The sequence below is a fragment of the Molossus molossus genome, unplaced genomic scaffold, assembly GCF_014108415.1.
Source record: "Molossus molossus isolate mMolMol1 unplaced genomic scaffold, mMolMol1.p scaffold_m16_p_10, whole genome shotgun sequence".
NCBI lineage: Eukaryota > Metazoa > Chordata > Mammalia > Chiroptera > Molossidae > Molossus > Molossus molossus.
The window spans coordinates 103,667,977-103,685,340 of NW_023425345.1; the positions used below are offsets into that span (position 1 = coordinate 103,667,977).

Sequence of the window (17,364 nt, forward strand, 5' to 3'; positions counted from 1 at the left end):
ACATAGCAGTTCTTAACACCTAGTAGTGGTTTAGTTCCCCGGGTGGAGGCTGCTGCCGCCCTCTCCCTAGACACAGCTTTGTGAACGTGTGGCATTTGTCTGCATTCCGTTTTCAGCCTTCTTTCATGAGTCAGTAAATTGAGTGTGGCCACAGCCAGGTGAACAGTGGGTTGCCTGAGTCTGCTGTCTAATCCATTCTTCTAAACATCTGGGCCACCTCAGCCTTCTTCCACACTTGGGGTTTAAACCTGGCTCACTGCTACTTCCTGTATCATTGGTGTCTCAAGGAGATGTTTATTTTGTTCAGGAATCTACTTCTGAATTTGTTTCCCATTATGTGTTTGTAATATTGCCAACTGTTTAGAGCATTGATCTTCCTGAGAAATCACCAGGTGAATTCTAAACAGATGCTCCAGGGTGGTCTTTGAAGTGTGTCTCAGCACCACTCTAGATTTTCTAAATTCATACTTGTATCCATGCTCATTAGTATCCTTTAGAGCAGCTAATAGGAAAATTTCTGAGAGTTTGTGATGCCTAGAGGTGCTTTAGATATCCAGGACTAACATTTCTAAGAGCGGGGGGCAGGCTTGCTCCTCTGGGAGTAGAGCTTAGAAAGGCCTGGTGTTTCTTCTGGGTTGGGCTAGAAGTATCTTTTTGAATGTAGCACACATTTCTGTATTGGTCCCCCTCCTATTTACATCAACATTTCTAACCCTTGAGGAGACCCAACTCCAGGTTTCTTCCAACTTTCTTTCCCTCTTTTCACAAAGAACTCCCAGGCTGGTTCACGCGTGAAGAAAGTGACAAACACTGACTGGTAGTTACCTTATTTAGTTAATCATCACTTCTTTTTTTTTCCTTGACATAGGCTTGTAAAAGGGGAAATTCGGATATTGTACGACTTGTAATTGAATGTGGAGCAGACTGTAATATTTTGTCAAAGCACCAAAATAGTGCAATGCATTTTGCAAAGCAGTGTAACAATGTGTTGGTGTACGACTTGCTGAAGAATCATTTAGACACGTAAGTGTTCTGTGACTGTACAGGGCTGGACACATCAGAACTAGAATGGTCTGGCCCTGGCCGATGGCTGAATTGGTTGGAATGTCATCCCACCAGAAGGTTTCAGGTTCGATTCCTGATCAGGGCACGTACCTAGGTTGTGAGTTCGATCCCTGATTAGGGTGTGTGCAGGAAGCAAACAATCGACGTTTCTTTCTCTGAAATCAATAAAAACACATAGCGTCAGGTGAGGATTTAAAAAAAAAAAGACTTTGTTTATCTTTCACTAGTTTATATTAAACTATACAGTATCTCCTTTCCTGGAGCAGGTCCTCTAAATTATTTTTCACTCACACACACACACAATGGAATGGCTTGTGTGTACATTATTTTTGACTCTCTCTCTCTCTCTCTCTCTCTCTGGAATGGCTTGTATATATACCTACTCAGAAAATGATTGTCAAGTAGAGGTCCTGATGGGCTTCTGTTCTCAAAAGACCATCTGAATTATTTCTCTGCAAGTATTGAGGACTTAGAAACTTTCAGACTGGCCTATCAAGGAGCATCTCCTTAAAATCTTGATTAGGCTTTGTTTTGTTTTTTTTGTGGTACATGCCCCTAGCAGGAACCGAACCCAGGACTCTTTGGTCCGCAGGCCAACGCTCAAACGCTGAGCCAAACTGGCCAGGGCTTGATTAGGCTTTTAATGGCTCACAAACATTTTCCTGAATTTATGTTTTAGTTTATTCTATTTAATGGACACAATTTTTAGAGCACTTTCAGGTTCAGTGACATTGAACAGAAAGTACAGAGATTTTCTGTAGAACCTCTGCCCCCCAACACAGGCACATTCCCTACCAGAGTGGTGCAATTAATGAACCAACCTACGTGGACAGTTATCATCTGAAACCCTTAGTTTGTTAGGGCTCACCTTGGTGTTGTACATTCTATGGGTTTTGACAACTGAATAAATTATATGTACCCACCATTATAGTATCACACAGAATAGCTTCATTGCCCTAAAAGTCCCCCATACTCTACCTATTCATTCCTCTCTCCCCACCGAACCCTGGAAACCACTGATTTTTTTATTGTCTCCATATTTTTGCCTTTTCCAGAATGTCAGTGTGTATTCTTTTTCTTTCTTTTAAATTTATTTTTGTTACAGATGTTTCTTTTCTCTTTTTTAATCCTCACCCGAAGACATTTTTGCATTTATCTTCAGACAGAGAGGAAGGGGGGGAGAGAGAGACATTGACGTGAGAGACACACATCGAGTGGTCACCCCCCACACGACCCCAATCGGGGACAGGGACAAACTGTAACCGAGGTATGTGCCCTTAGTGCAGCAGTTCTCACCCTGGGGGTCGCATAAGACATAACAGTAGCAAAATTACAGTTATAAAGTAGCAACAAAAATTTTCTGGTTGGGGGTCACCACAACATGAAGAACTGTATTAAATGGTCGCAGCCTTAGGAAGGTTGAGAACCGCTGCCTTAGTGGAAACCAAACCCGGGACTCTCCATGGGCAGATGCTCTAACTGCTGAGCCAAACCAGCTAGGGCCAGGTGTTTCTCCTTTTTCCCTTATTGACACCCTCCTCCTGTCCCTCTACCCCCAGCATTGTTGTCTGTGTCCATTGGTTATGCATGTATGCATAAGTTCTTTGGTTTATCTCAGCATGCATTCTTTTCAGATTTTTCACTTAATGATTTGCATTTACATTTCCTCCGTGTCTTTGCATGGCTTTATAGGTCATTTCTTTTTCGTGCTGAATATCATTCCATTGTCTGGATGCATCAGTTTATCAATTCGAAGTCATTTATTTTGGCAACGTTAACAGAAATGTCACAAACAGTAGCTAACACAAGTAAGGTGTTTATTATCCTTATGACAGGGAGTATAGGAGGGTAAGCAGCCTTGGGTAGGAATAGCCTCTCTTCCTTGTCCACCATAACTCCTATCAAATATGACTTGGATGTTCATGTTTGCAAGTCTAAGCAGAAAGTAAGGTCAATTTTGGACAAGACACAAGAAAGGCAAAGGCCAAAATAAAGTGAATGTGCCCCCTTTAACAGCCTTTGATGGAAACTCAGCAAACCAATAATTTCTGTGTGTGAGTGACCAATGATTATGGCTGCAAGAAATCCTGGGAAGCCAGCCTGTCTGTGTTCACATGGGTAACAATTCTAGATAGTCTGCAAGTAGGGCAACCAGCCTTTGTGGTCTGCATCAGATAGAGGGAATTCCTGGGATGGTGGGCAAACCCGATGAGTTGGTTACCCTTCCTAGAGAGATAGTTTAAAAACATTCTCTGCCCTTTTGCTGCCATCGCTGAAGCACCAGCAGTCAAAACGACAAGAACCATAAAAGGCATTTCAATGCACCTTCCCACATATCCTCCTGTTTCCAGAGAGTTGAGACAGAAGTACTGTGTTCGAGCCATGCCCATCCAAAAGGATGACAAAGGGCAGCATATTGGCAAAGTAGTCGAGGTTTACAGGAAGAAATACATTATTTGCAATGAACGCGAGCAGCCTGTAGAAAGCTAATGGTACAACTTCTCGTGTAGGCATTCACCCCTTAAAATAATCCTTATCCTTGAGTGTAAAGCCAGACTTCGCCAAGTAGGAAAATGGCAAACACAAGGAAGAAACAACTGAGAAGATGCAAGAGTAAAGTACTTATATACAACTTTCATTCAATTTCCTTTTTAATAGCATTCTCATTTCTAATGCTCCAAATTGATCCTTCATTAGCCAGATATGTATTGAACACTGCCTATGTGCCAGGCACTATTCAGACTGCTGGGGAGATAGAGGGAGAAGGAGTGGGGGTAAGACTTGCCTTTTTACAACCCGAATTCCTGGGAGAGGACAGAGTAAGAAAGACAAATGGCATGTCAGATGCTGAGGGCAGGGAAGTGGGCTGAGGGAATTGTGTGTTGTTTTTAAGATTAATCTGGATTCAACAGTTTAATAATTTTATGGCCCGATTCTTTTTTATTTTTTTTATTTTTTTTTATCCTCACCAGAGGACATTTTTCCATTTTTTGTACAGATAGAGCGGGAGGGAGAGAGAGAGAGAGGGAAACATCGATGTGAAGGGACACATCGAGTGGCTGCCACCGCACGACCAACCAGGGCCGGGGACAAACTGCAACCGAGGTACATGCCCTTAGCGGGAACCGAACCCGGGTCTCTCTGTACCGCAGGCCGACGCTCCAACCGCTGAGCCAAACTGGCCAGGGCTGGCCCGATTCTTTTTTAAATATTAACTCTTACTATATACTTTCTGATTAGACTATCAAGAGTAGCAGAAGAAACCATAAAGGATTACTTTGAAGCACGCCTTGTTCTTCTAGAGCCAGTTTTTCCAATAGCATGTCATCGTCTCTGTGAGGGGCCAGATTTTTCAATGGATTTCAATTATAAACCTCCACAGAACATACCAGAAGGTAAGTCTACATTTTCTCAGTTTGAAATGTGACACTGTAACTAGAAATTGACTTTTAGACAGAATTCTTTCTTTAGGCAAATCTTAACTATTTTACATAATTAACAGCAGAGTTACAGTGCAGAAAGACCAGGTGACTTTGAGGGTCTACAGAATATAGGACCCTCACAGGTATTATAACTTGTTTAAAAAGTATGGCAGTTTGGCACTGGCTGGTGTGGCTGTGGATAGAGTATCGGCCCATGCACCAATGGGTCATGGGCTCAATTCCTGGTCAAGGGTGCTCATGTACCTCGGTGTGGGAGGCAACCAGTCAATGTCTCTCACACATCAACGCTTCTGTGTCTCTCCCCTTTCCACTCTAAAATATTCAATGGAAAAAATATCCTTGGGTGAGGATTAACCAAAAAAAATACGCAAGTTTGGTCTTGGTAATTATACTAGTTTTTATTAAAATTCTTAGATTCTGAGCCCAGAATCAATGTTTTGTTCTAGATTTTATTATTGATAATAGTCTTGACTTTTTAAATATTTAATAGCAGGAAATAGAAACTTCAGCGCTGCTTTGCAGGCTGCAGGACCATGCCTTCTCTAGGTCACAGGTGCCACACACAAAGTGGAGTCTGCCTAAAAGTAGAAAGCTTGGCTCTGGCTTTTATTGTTTTGTTTAAATAAGAAAAAGAAAAAACTTCCACCCATTTAAAACTATGTGTATTCAAAAAAATCTAGCCCTACCAATAAAGACAGCCATTCATAACTTCTTATGGAAGAATCATAATTTGTAGTTTTGACTATTCATGCGGACAGCTGGCAATGTAAAGCTGGGAGGCAAAATCACTATCAAACCTTACATAGGTTGACAAGAGAGGTACAAAGTGTGCCCTTTCCCCCCTGGGACCAGAATAGAGAAAGCAAAAGGGCCCTGGCCAGAAATTGGAGGGCTCTTCCACTGGGGAGGAGAGAGTGGGCAGGGCAAGTGCGATAGCACACAGGCTGGCTGGGGCGCTTCCACATGTCCATTCTTCATCTCCTACCACCCCGCACCTTAGGGTTCTGGAAGGTGGAGGTTCAAGGATTGGGTTAAAAATCTGTTTGCATTTCCCCTGCTTAGGCTCTGGCATCCTGCTGTTCATCTTCCATGCAAACTTCTTGGGTAAAGATGTTATTGCTCGACTATGTGGACCTTGTAGTGTACAGGCTGTAATTTTAAATGATAAATTTCAACTTCCTGTTTTTCTGGTAAGTTTTTTCTGTAGTTCATTACTGAAAAGTACATTTTTTCTAACCAAAACATGACTTAAATTGCTGTTTTAATTAAATGTTAATTACAATTCACTAAACCTGTTGTTGGAAATGAGGCAATAATCTGTAATCCTAAATTTTGTCAAAAGCCTTTCTAAATGTATATCATAATGACTTAAAAGTAACATTCAGAATATAAATTCTTATGATACAAGAAACATACCAATTTTAAATATTATGCCTTTTCCCACCATTATAATTATAAATGTTCACGTATGGGAAATACATAAAGGAAGAAAGTATACCTGTTCTTGTTTCAAATACCCAATTGCAACCATTGCAGGGCCATGGCAGGTTTGGCTCGGGGGTTAGTGTCAGCTTGCAGACCAGAGAGTCCCGGGTTCATTTCCCCAAGGGCATGTACCTTGGTTGCAGTTTGTCCCCAGCCCCGGTTGGGGTCCTGTGGGTGGCAACCATTCGATGTGTCTCCCCATGTCATTTCTCACTCTCTCTTCCTCCCACTCTCTCTCCTGCTCTATCTGAATAAAAAAATGGAAAAATCTCCTCAGGTGAGGATTAAAAAAAAAGGAAAGAAAAAATAGCCCTAGCCAGTTTGGCTCAGCGGTTGGAGCGTTGGCCTGTGGTCTGGAGAGACGTGGGTTCAGTTCCTGCTAAGGGCACGTACCTCGGTTGCAGTTTGTCCCCGGCCCTGGTTGGGTTGTGTGGGTGGCGACCACTTGATGTGTCCCTTTCACGTCGATGTTTCTCTCTCTCCCTCCCTCCCTCCCTCCTCCTCTATCTGAACAAAATGTCAAAAAATGTCCTTGGGTGAGGATAAAAAAAGAAAGAAAGAAAAAAATAGAACCTCAATGCATGATTCGTTGGCCTCTTTAACACTCATGACTGGATTACATTATAATTATAAATATTTACCTGGATATTTTGTCATTTGTATTTTTTAATAAATCAAGGGAAAATGAAAGAAATCACAGCTCATTGCCTCATGAATTCAAATACAAAACTTGGCCCTGGCCGGTTTGGCTCAGCGGTTAGAGCGTCGGCCTGCGGTCCAGAGAGACCCAGGTTCGGTTCCCGCTAATGCAGTTTGTCCTCAGCCCTGGTTGGGTCGTGTGGGTGGCAACCACTCGATGTGTCACTTTCACGTAGATGTTTCTCTCTCTCTCTCTCTCTCCCTCTCACTCTATCTGAACAAAATATCGAAAAATGTCCTCGGGTGAGGATAAAAAAAAAAAATACAAAACTTGTAGTTTTAAAGGTTTCTGTACTCTTCAGATAAGATCTCTGACTTGACCTAGCTGTTTCTAGATATGGATGTTGGGACAAATACCAATCTTTTTTGGTCTCTTTCCCTAGGATAGTCATTTCGTTTACTCGTTCAGTCCTGTTGCAGGACTCAATAAACTCTTCATAAGGTTGACAGAAGCACCCTCTGCTAAGGTGAGAAGTCTTCCCTCATATTCAGTGTTCCTACTAAACTTGTTCCTCTAGGTAACTTTGTCACATTGCGGTTTCCTGGTATGCCTGTCCTAGAGACTTGTGCTCCCTCAGGTAGCAGTGCAAGGTGCACTTATCCAAATCTAAAACATGGCAAATATAAAATCTACTGCATCTCTACAGTATCTAGCAGTCTGGGTTCTGTTCTGAACTTGGTATTTAAGTGCCATAGAATGTCTCTCAGCTAGTTATTAACCTCTCTTCTTTGTAAAATGAAGCTGGTATCTGTGTAATATTTTTTAAGTATAGTATTAAATACAATAACTAAAATTTAAATTATAAGCACTTGGATTTTTTATTAAAATGGTGATAATCTAATCACCCACATTGATAACCAGTTTGAGAGTATTGCAAATAAGTAAGAGGAACAAGTCTTGGGCATGTGTGTTTCTCCCCTCTTCTAAGGAAGGGGAACTACCCCTGTGCTGATCCATATGTATTTTTTTGCTTCTTATAGGTGAAGTTGCTAATAGGTGCATACAGAGTGCAGCTACAATGACCAAACAAAGAACTGGGATGGACTGGCTTTCAGACCTATTTTTAAATACTCTCTTCCAAGCAGTTTGGGATTCTGGCACAGCTAACACTTACAAGCTTCAAGTTTCATCTGTAAACTTCATGCAGTTTAAGGCCTACCATCTGTTACAGTCTCTAATGTGGGACATGGTATTCTAATATATTATAAAATACAGAACTGTAAGTATTTGTGCCAGTGTTCTGAAGTTGGTATTGTGTCCAAACTGCATACTTCAGTTTTCCACAATGTGGAATGGTACATACAAGGATTATTTAAGAAAATTAAAGTCTTTTTTTTTTTTAAACTTGAAAGTTTTTACCACCCCAAGTACATTTCTGTAAATAAAGTGAAAATTTGCTGCCCTTAAAACGTGAGTGAAGAGGTCTGATCTTCTAATGTGTAGTTCCTACATATCCCAAGTCGGAGGTGACAACTTTGTATGCTTCCAGTTATATTGAAAAGATTAGAACCTAAGAAATAGAAAAAATGTCAACCAGAACATTATGAGGCCTAAAAGGGAGTATTACACGTGTCCTTACTTTGAACGCCAGGGAAGTTTTGCCAGGGTGCCTCATGTAGGGTTACTGTTCCTATAGACTTTTCCATAGAACTGGTTCTTGCATTGCATTAAAAAAAGTTTGGAAAACTAATACATCAGGTTCTGTCTAGATCGTATATTAAATTTAGTTTCTGGTTAGTTTTATAATCGTATGAGTTACAATTTTAATGAAAATCTTTTAGAATATCATATATTAGATAGACCCTATACATTTTGTTTACAACACAAATTAAAACTGTCTTTCCTACAGTTTTCTTATTAGAATACCACAATGTTGGTCTTACTGTTTTCTTTTTATCTCAAAACAAGGTAGATACCAAATGTGTAGTTTGTTAGCTAAATGATGGCTGGAGATGAACTCCCTTCACCTATATTCAGTTTTGTACTGGTACTGGATCTGCTTTCAAAGCTTTCCAGAAAAAAGATGAGAGTTGAGTCAGCAACAGTACTTAAGATTTTTTTTTTTTAATCCTCACCCGAGGACATTTTTTCCATTTTTTGTTCAGATAGAGTGGGAGGGAGAGAGGAAGAGAGAGAGAGAAACATCGACGTGAAAGAGACACATTGAGTGGCTGCCACCCGCACGACCAACTAGGGCCGGGGACAAACTGCAACCAAGGAACGTGCCCTTAGCGGAAACCGAACCCGGGTCTCTCCGGACCGCAGGCCGACGCTCTAACCGCTCAGCAAAACCGGCCAGGGTAGTACTTAAGATTTTTAAGAAAATTTCTATTATGTCAAAATCCTACCTAAACCGATAACAACTTTACAAGAACCTATTAAATGAGCATATCTAGGGTAAAAAGCAAGTAGAAAATCTGAACACAGTTCCTTTAGTTTAGGCTGAGAAGCTGTCAGCAAGGGCTAAAAGGGAAACTGGATGAGTTATTTCAGCTGAACCAGGGTCAGAGAACATGAAAGTTTTAGGTTGCTACGCTGTCTTGTGTCAGCCTCTATCCATCTTGTGTCAGACATGCTAGTAAGTATGTCTTCTAACTAGGAATACAGGTAGAGGCACACAATTTAATACAGTTGTTTTGCTCGGAACTGTACCTTCTCCAAAAGCACACCTGAGTGGGAAATGCTGCATATTCTGTTTTCTTATATGTACAAAGTGTGGACAATGATTTCTCTGAGAAACAAAGCAATTTCTAAGCAACACCTTACCAAAAGGTACACAGATAGTTAAAACAAAGTAATCTTGTATAAAATGTATATAACACAGAACACATACCTGAGCTTATGATCGTGGCCATAGGCGAGCTTTTGGTTAAACAGGTCATCACAAATAGGATGCATTACTCTGGCCAGACTCCCTGAAAAGCAATTAGTACATAGCTTTTTGCTTCAATTTTATCTTTTTTTTTTTTTAATCCTCACCCGAGGATAATTTTCCATTTATCCTCAGATAGAGAGGGAGGGAGGGAGGGAGGGAGGGAGGGAGGGAGGGAAACATCAATATGAGAGACACATCGACTGGTCGCCTCCCATACAACCTAACCAGGACTGGGGACGAACAGCAACCGAGGTTACATGCCCTTGACCAGAATCGAACCCGTGACTCATTGGTATGTGGGCTGACATTCTAACCGCTGAGCCAAACTGGCCAGGGCACTTAAATTTTATCTTTAGAAAAAGAAAAATCACTTCTCAGCCATTACTCCTTTCCAATGTATAATGACATAAGGACATATACTTGGTTTATTTAAATCAATTTAACTTCCTAACTAAACCATTTAGATGTAGTCTACTCTGACTATGGATATAGATGGCACACTACACATTCTTTTTATCTATAATACCTAGTACCAAACAGAAGTACCTAATAACATTCACTAAATGATGGATTATAGTTAAATGGGGAGTTTGGTTTTAGTCCAGGAATATGAAATTATTCAATTTCATACAATTATCTTCTCATGTCATTCCCTTCTGAATTCTTAAGTTTGTAGAATTTACTCTGGAATGTCAGGAGGTTGCAATTTGAAACTCAGGTGCTGCTTTTAAAATTCTACTCAGCATGCCCTGGCTGGTTTGGCTTAGCGGTTGGAGCATCAGCCTGTGTACCGAAGGATCTCTGGTTCGATTCCCAGTCAAGGGCACGTACCTGGGTTGCAGGTTTGAATCTCTGCCCTGGTGGGGGGGTTATGTGGGGGGCAACCAATCAATATGTCTCTCTCACATTGATAGTTCTCTCTCTTCCCTTTTAGTCTCTAAAAAAAAAAGGGCAATGAAAAAATATCCTCAAATGAGGATTAAAAAAAAATTCTTCTCACCATTATAGTTAGCTTTAAAAGTCACAGGAGAACCCTGGCCGGTTTGGCTCAGCGGTTAGCGGTCCTGAGAGACCCGGGTTCGGTTCCCGCTGAGGGCGCGTACCTTGGCTGTAGTTTGTCCCCGGCCCTGGTCAGTTGTGCGGGTGTGGCAGCCAGTCGATGTGTTCCTTTCACATCGATGTTTCTCTCTCTCTCTCTGTTCCTCTCTCTCCCTCCCACTCTACCTGAACAAAAAATGGAAAAATGTCCTCGGGTGAGGATAAATTAAAAAAATTAAAAAAAAAAAAAGAAAAGTCACAGGAGAACTTACTAGGGCTGGCAGACTATTAACGGTAAGATAAAAGGGCCTCATAAAACATTTACCATGAAACTCTAGCCTTTGAGTAAAACCTGGGAGAAACAGAAAAGTGTAAGACAGCTGGTTAGCTAACAGCAGAGAAGCAGGATATAGAGGGTGTGGTAAAAGTAGGTTTACAGTTGTTCATGTAGGGGGCGTGCAGGAGGCAGCTGACTGATGTGACTCTTACACCGATGTTTCTCTCTTCCACTCTCTCTCTAAAAAATCAAAACATACATATTTTTAAAAGAATATAATTTCCATTACTCTACAACATATTATCTCTGCCTTGCTCATATCACCCATTATTTTCTTTCATTGGGCTAAGATAATATGCTTTAGAAAAAATGTGGCTTTTCTCAACAACGACAAACTTCTTGAGTGGTTCCTTATCTTGAGGACTGACCCAAAATTGCAAGCTATGGGGTGTAAAAATCCCTCCAATAGTTTCCATTTACCAAGAGTTGAAGGGGAGGTTTGTCATTTATCCTGCATCTGTGGGCTGCAACCATAATCCCTCCCAACGTTAACCAGGAAGACTGCACAAGGAGTAGGTACACATCTTTAACATAAAACAGAAGCAAAAACTGAATGCAAAGTTTGCACCACTCCAGATATTTTAACTATCGAAAACTTATCCATGAGGCCTAGTTTTCTATATGTCAAGTGTTACTGCTCATATATCCATGCATTGCTTATATGGAGTAATAAACTCACAAATGAAGTAAGATTGGTTTTCTGGCTTTTTTCTCCTGTATCGTTACAAGCATTCCATTATAAAGAAAATAATTTGCTGAGTTAGAGTCACTGAGCAGCAGACCCAAAAACATTTCAAGAACTGAATCAGTCTTTTTAAACTATTTTAAAGTGCTCTTCAATAATTCACTTGCTTCTAGAACCAGCATTTTGTTAAGAGCTCATATAGAGATTAAGCACCTGAGGGGGTAAATATGTTAATACTAAAAAGCAGTGGTTCCCAAACCAGAGCCACTCCACCTAGGTAGAAATGAGAACTCTCAGGCTCAAATCAACGCACACCAGGCCAGCAGTCTGCTCTTACAAGCCCTCCAGGTGATTCTGCTGCACCTCCAAGCGTGAGAACCACTGTTTGAAAGGATAACTTGAAGATGAAGTCAATGTTTTAAGTCAGATTTTTGAAGGAGGGAACTGCCAAGTCACTTCCTACTACCAGAATTAAATGTGTATTTGGTATTTTATTCATTTTTAATGTTCAGAAAGTTAATAAAACTTAGTTATCTTCCTGGAACAAACCAGTCTTTTCACTGACTAGAAAATAAAATTCTGTGATGAAAAGCAGTTACTGTAAATCAACAGAATTCACTCCCTTTTTTCTTTAAAATCCTAAAGTTCCCATGACAAATCCACTTGACAAGCTCTCTCTTTGATGGCCACACAATGCCACATCTTTGGTGTGGCACATCTAGCTTACGTATATTAGATTTTTTTTCTTCACCCATAGGTCAGTGGTTCTCTAGCAGAAATCACATTTACTTGGAGGGCTTTAAAAAACAAACAAAAAAACATTCGTGGATTCTACCCCAAGAGTTAGTTCGGTAGAGCAAGGGTGGAGCTGAGACTGTACGTTTTTAACAAGTTCCCAGGTTATAACTAGCTTTGAGCATCACTGCCCAACATAAATTTTCTAGAGCTATACAAAAAACAGCTATCATACTTCGGGTCTGTATGGGGTGTCAGATACTTTAAAAAAGGTTCAACTTCTCAAAGGTAAGGTATGCATACATCAGTGGTCCTCAGCATGCATGCCAATCCTGGGTCTTGTTGAAACAGGCTGTCTGATTGGTGTGTGTTGTGTGTCCTGAGCTTCCGCACTTCATGAGAAGCTCAGGTAATGCTCATGCTCCTGGTCCCAAGACCACACTTGTGATAGCAAAAAAAAAGAATTTATCATCACCAGATAAGGAATACACTTAATAAATACTTTCTGGATCTATCAGGATGACAATACACTATCATCTGAATTCTGTCAAAGATCACAGAATGTAAATGTTACCATAAAATTCCTCTACAAAGCCTGGACAGCAGCAAGGGAGAAACGGACCTACCATTCCCCTAGCATCAAGTGGATTTTATTAAACCATTTTAAGATTAAAGTCTCTCCAAAGAAATATAAGACTAAAATTTTAGGCTTCAGATCACTGAATACCAAGAGGGAATATTTTTTTCTTTAGTAAGTAAGATGTTTAATATGTCATTTCTATTTTCAGTCCAGTTTTACCTATAGACAAAGACATTGCTACCAGTGAGGAAAGACAAGGGGCACTTTGGAGCTAAAAAAAATCTCCAGAGACTGGCTGGGTTGCAGTTGGGGCATTGTTTGGTACACCAAAAGATTGTTGTTCGATTCCCAGTCGGAACATACCTAGGTTTTGGGTTCGGTCCTCAGTCTGGGTGTGTACAGGACACAACCGATCTGATGTTTCTGTTTCTCTGTCTCGCTCTCTTCCCCCTCCCCCAAGTCAATAAACATACCTTTGGGTAAGGATTAAAACAAAAACAAAAAAACCTCCATCCTTGCTAAGAGAAAAGGGAAATGTTCACTAAATCAATAGTCTCCACCAGGAAAAATCACTAGAGACTAGGAAGGAAGGAATGAACATTTACAACAGATACCCACCTGAAAGGAAATGACCTCAGCACATCCTTATCTCTGAACTTGATTTGTGCTGGAAGCAGAATTTCAGGTAGCTAGCTTCACCCATGTGTTCTTTCATCCTCCTAGGAAACAATAATCAGATTTAGCCTTTTATAAACCAGTTTCTGTTAACTCATTTCTTAAAAGTCTGAACAGTAATCAGTTTCCATTAAGATACTATTTAAAATCTATACCATATTTGATTATTTCCGTTTAGTAAGATTTTTCTTAAATTCATTTCCTCAAAGAACATCGACTGACTTAAAATTCAGTTCCCTTTTACAATTTGGCGACATTAAACACTATTCGATTCCAAACACTAAATTTTCAATGACTTTAAAATATTGACTATTTTGCTAAATCCTTTTTTATTTCCATAGGTAGGTCTTCTTGAAAGCTCAGAAACTTATAATCCGAAATCCCACACAGAATCTTGATTCCTGCTGTATCCACAAAATTCTATTCTCCTTGTACTGAGGCATGGCACACAAAAGTCTGCTGCTCTGCACCAGAAAGACTCACCCGCCCGACAAACACCTTGGAACAATGTTCTCCCCTAAGAGTGTGTACCTCAGGTTTTTCACTGGGGCACAGCTTTTGTCTATCTCAACACTCAAATATCTCATTCCTATAAAATGTGTGGCTTATAACATACCTGAAATATTAGTACAGTAGTGAACAATTACGATTTATAAATACACAGATTTGTGGCTCAGATTTTTTAACCATTAGGGGTACATGACCCTAGAATACTGGAAATAACTACCCTTGATTAGAATTGTTTTCAAAACCCCTTTAGGTCTCAAATTCACCTGAGGACTGGATGATGCTATTCAAAAAACATGCATATAAAAATATGTACACAAAAATCTGTGTGTAATTTAAGGGGATTAATACACCTTGATGCTCCATCCAACAGGACATATGGCCCCAGTTATAAAACCTTAAATATTTTTTCAAATAAGGCATGTCATAACAAAAATATAATTTGCATATTTCCACCTACAGCTAGTATTCTATTGCAAGATACTTGTTAGGACTCTCTGCTCCTAAAATTAGTTTTAAGTTGGTTTTACAAATTTGTTACTTCTATATATTACCTTTGGTAAAGTTAAAGCTGACAAGAAGAAATGGAACATCCAACAAACTAAACTGGATTACTTCATTTTTAACGAAGTCTTAACTTTTCACAAAAGTGAACACATATTTTACACTGCATAAATATACTGAATCATATATTTATGAATTCTGGAAGGTGATCTAGAATTTAACCAAGTACTAGTTGCCAATATTTATTTAGACTTAAAAGGGGGGCCTTATCTCAATACTCAAATACAATTTTCAAAACCAATCTCAGGCTCTGTGACCAGGTACACTGCATTATATAATCAGCACTGATAAAACATCATGGGATGTATCCATTCAGTAGTACTGGTAATTTGGATTTTTAAATCTGTGAGAAAATTCATACACAAAGATAGAACAATATTTATATTCCTAAGGAATAGCTGTTCATCAAAATGATACTGTCAAATATGAAAAACCAATAATTACATCAAAAGAAAAAGGCTCCTTTTAATTAAAGTCTTAAAACTTAACTGTAACAAGACTATGTGACATCACTTAGGATAAAAGTAGTCTGTTTTTAATTAATTGTATAATAAAACTGGGTCAATGAGAGCCACGTGCAAGTTAATGCTGAATTTTACCCTCCCGTGCCAAAACACCTTAAGTATTAAGAGTGAAAAGGCATCTCTAACTACACCCTAAGGTTTTCTATATAGTCAGAAATGTAAACAGCCAGTACCACATATACTTTTCTGATGAAATGTTTTTCATAAACAAAACACTGAAGATACAAACTTCATTCATTCTTAACAGTAACAATGCACCAAATATTCTGCCCTCTGTCTTAAAGTTAGAGAAGGTATCCTTTTCTACTGAGTATAGTAGTCTATTATTCATATATTACATATAGTTTACATTATGTAATATATAAATTACATAAATAATATATTCTAAGAAAGAAATGTTTGAAATATACATAATTCAACAAGCATAGAGGCTGAACAGTACTCTACAAAGCTGTTCAAATTACAACATAAAATTTTAAGAACCCAAGTAATAGGACTTTAATAAGGGATCAAGTTCTAAGACACCTTGCTGGAATTCAACCTCAAAGACAGGCTTCCTGTGAAGCAGACACTCCCTGGTAGAGAACCATGAAGGATCGCATTATCTGCATGCTCAACACAGGGCCAAGGCTCCACATTATCAAATATGTCCCTCAGAGACATACACAGCTGAAAATGATCCTTTGCCTTCATGACCAAGGCACAGATTAAAGCAATAAATAAGCCAAATACTTATTACAAGCAATTCACAACAAAGTATGCAGGATACTCTCTACTGAAGCAATCTTATCCCAGTGTTAATTAATAGACTGCATTTAAGCAGCAAAAAATATGAGCAGTACAGTGAAACAGTATGTGAGTAAAAGAATATTAAAAAGGTTAATAACGGCCAAAACCTCAAAGCCATTAATTTCGCAAGGAAACTTGAGAAAATTCCCATAAAGAAGCCAATCTGTAAAATACTTGACAACACACCAAGTTTATTCCACTCTTTGATGCGATACAATTTCAACCGGTGAACAAATGATGAAACAATACAGTTTCAATTAGCTTAATATTTAATTGGAAATTAAAAGGACAAAAATTTTCAACACTTTAATGTTCACGACTCCTGTACTGAAAACTTGTGATAAAACAAAAACAGCAAACTAAGGCTTTGATTTTTCATCAAATCTGTGGACCTTCCAACCAAGTTGTATGAATAACTTGTATCTTTCAGCTCCATTTCATAAAAAGCAAAATTCCGTTATATGAACATTTTATTCAGGATTCCCAATATCATCTGAATTCTAATGAAGCTACACTTTTATATCATAGGTTACACATAGGCCAATGTTTACATCAGATAGCAATGAAAACACACAACCTAACTGTAACTAGCAATGGGGGTATGATGAGTAGAGAAATGAAAAAGTACTTCACACAAAGAAAGGGTATCTGAATGGCCAAAAAGTATATGAAAGGGTACTTACATGAGAAGCCACTAGAGAAATGTAAACTAAAACCACTTATCTCTACACACTCACTACAATGGCTAAAACTAACATAACTGACAATGCGGAGTGTAGACAAGAATGCAGAGCAACAGAATCTACACACACTGCTCATAGGAGTGTAAAGCAGGACACTTTGGAAGACTGTCTGACAGTTTATAAGAAACATACATATACCCCCCACTCAGTAATTTCACTCCTAGAGTTTTTCCCCAAGAAAAATGAAATGTGTAAATGAATTGTACAAGAATGTTCAAGAACAGCTTTATTTATAATAACCCCATACTGGAAGCTACTCCAAGAGTGTATCAGTAAGAGACTGGACAAACAAAAAGCACCTACAACTAGTGACATATGCACAACAGATGAGGCTCAAACAGTCAATGTTATGTCGAGTGAAAGAAGCCACAGGCAAAAGAGTATATACTACATTGTAAAATTCCGTTTATATGAAATTCAAAAACAGGAAACACTGACCTATGGTGATCAAAACAGAATAGTGGTTACCTCTGATGGAGGGTAGACTGACTGGAAAGAAGCTCTTAAGATCTGAAACGTATGAAAACTAACACTGTCAAATCAAACAAAACTCACAAATTTTGAGTGACAGTAGTCCAAATATTTTTTAAAAGCAGGACTTTAAGTTTTAAATAAATGA

The 17,364-nt window shown here is 39.2% G+C and overlaps 2 protein-coding genes across 6 annotated transcripts in view; one reads left to right on the forward strand and one right to left on the reverse strand.

The window, feature by feature from the left end:
- Nucleotides 1-7,989, forward strand: part of MPHOSPH8 (M-phase phosphoprotein 8) — a 70,511-nt gene extending 62,522 nt beyond the window's left edge. The window contains exons 10-14 of the mRNA XM_036251566.1: nucleotides 869-1,023; nucleotides 4,306-4,460; nucleotides 5,571-5,698; nucleotides 7,076-7,159; nucleotides 7,674-7,989. Coding sequence (XP_036107459.1) covers nucleotides 869-1,023; nucleotides 4,306-4,460; nucleotides 5,571-5,698; nucleotides 7,076-7,159; nucleotides 7,674-7,715 — 564 coding nt within the window. The 3' untranslated portion in view covers nucleotides 7,716-7,989. The remainder of the gene's footprint in view (nucleotides 1-868; nucleotides 1,024-4,305; nucleotides 4,461-5,570; nucleotides 5,699-7,075; nucleotides 7,160-7,673) is intronic.
- Nucleotides 1,167-17,364, reverse strand: part of PSPC1 (paraspeckle component 1) — a 116,859-nt gene continuing 100,661 nt past the window's right edge. For 2 of the 5 annotated variants that reach the window (XM_036251122.1, XM_036251113.1), the window contains 2 exons: nucleotides 13,562-13,662; nucleotides 9,527-9,608 (listed from right to left, as the gene is read on the reverse strand). In XM_036251122.1, coding sequence (XP_036107015.1) covers nucleotides 13,639-13,662 — 24 coding nt within the window. In that variant the 3' untranslated portion in view covers nucleotides 9,527-9,608; nucleotides 13,562-13,638. Of the gene's footprint in view, nucleotides 1,221-9,526; nucleotides 9,609-10,878; nucleotides 10,959-13,561; nucleotides 13,663-17,183; nucleotides 17,256-17,364 lie in introns of those variants that run through there. The other 3 variants (XM_036251114.1, XM_036251120.1, XM_036251112.1) reach the window with 3 other exon arrangements.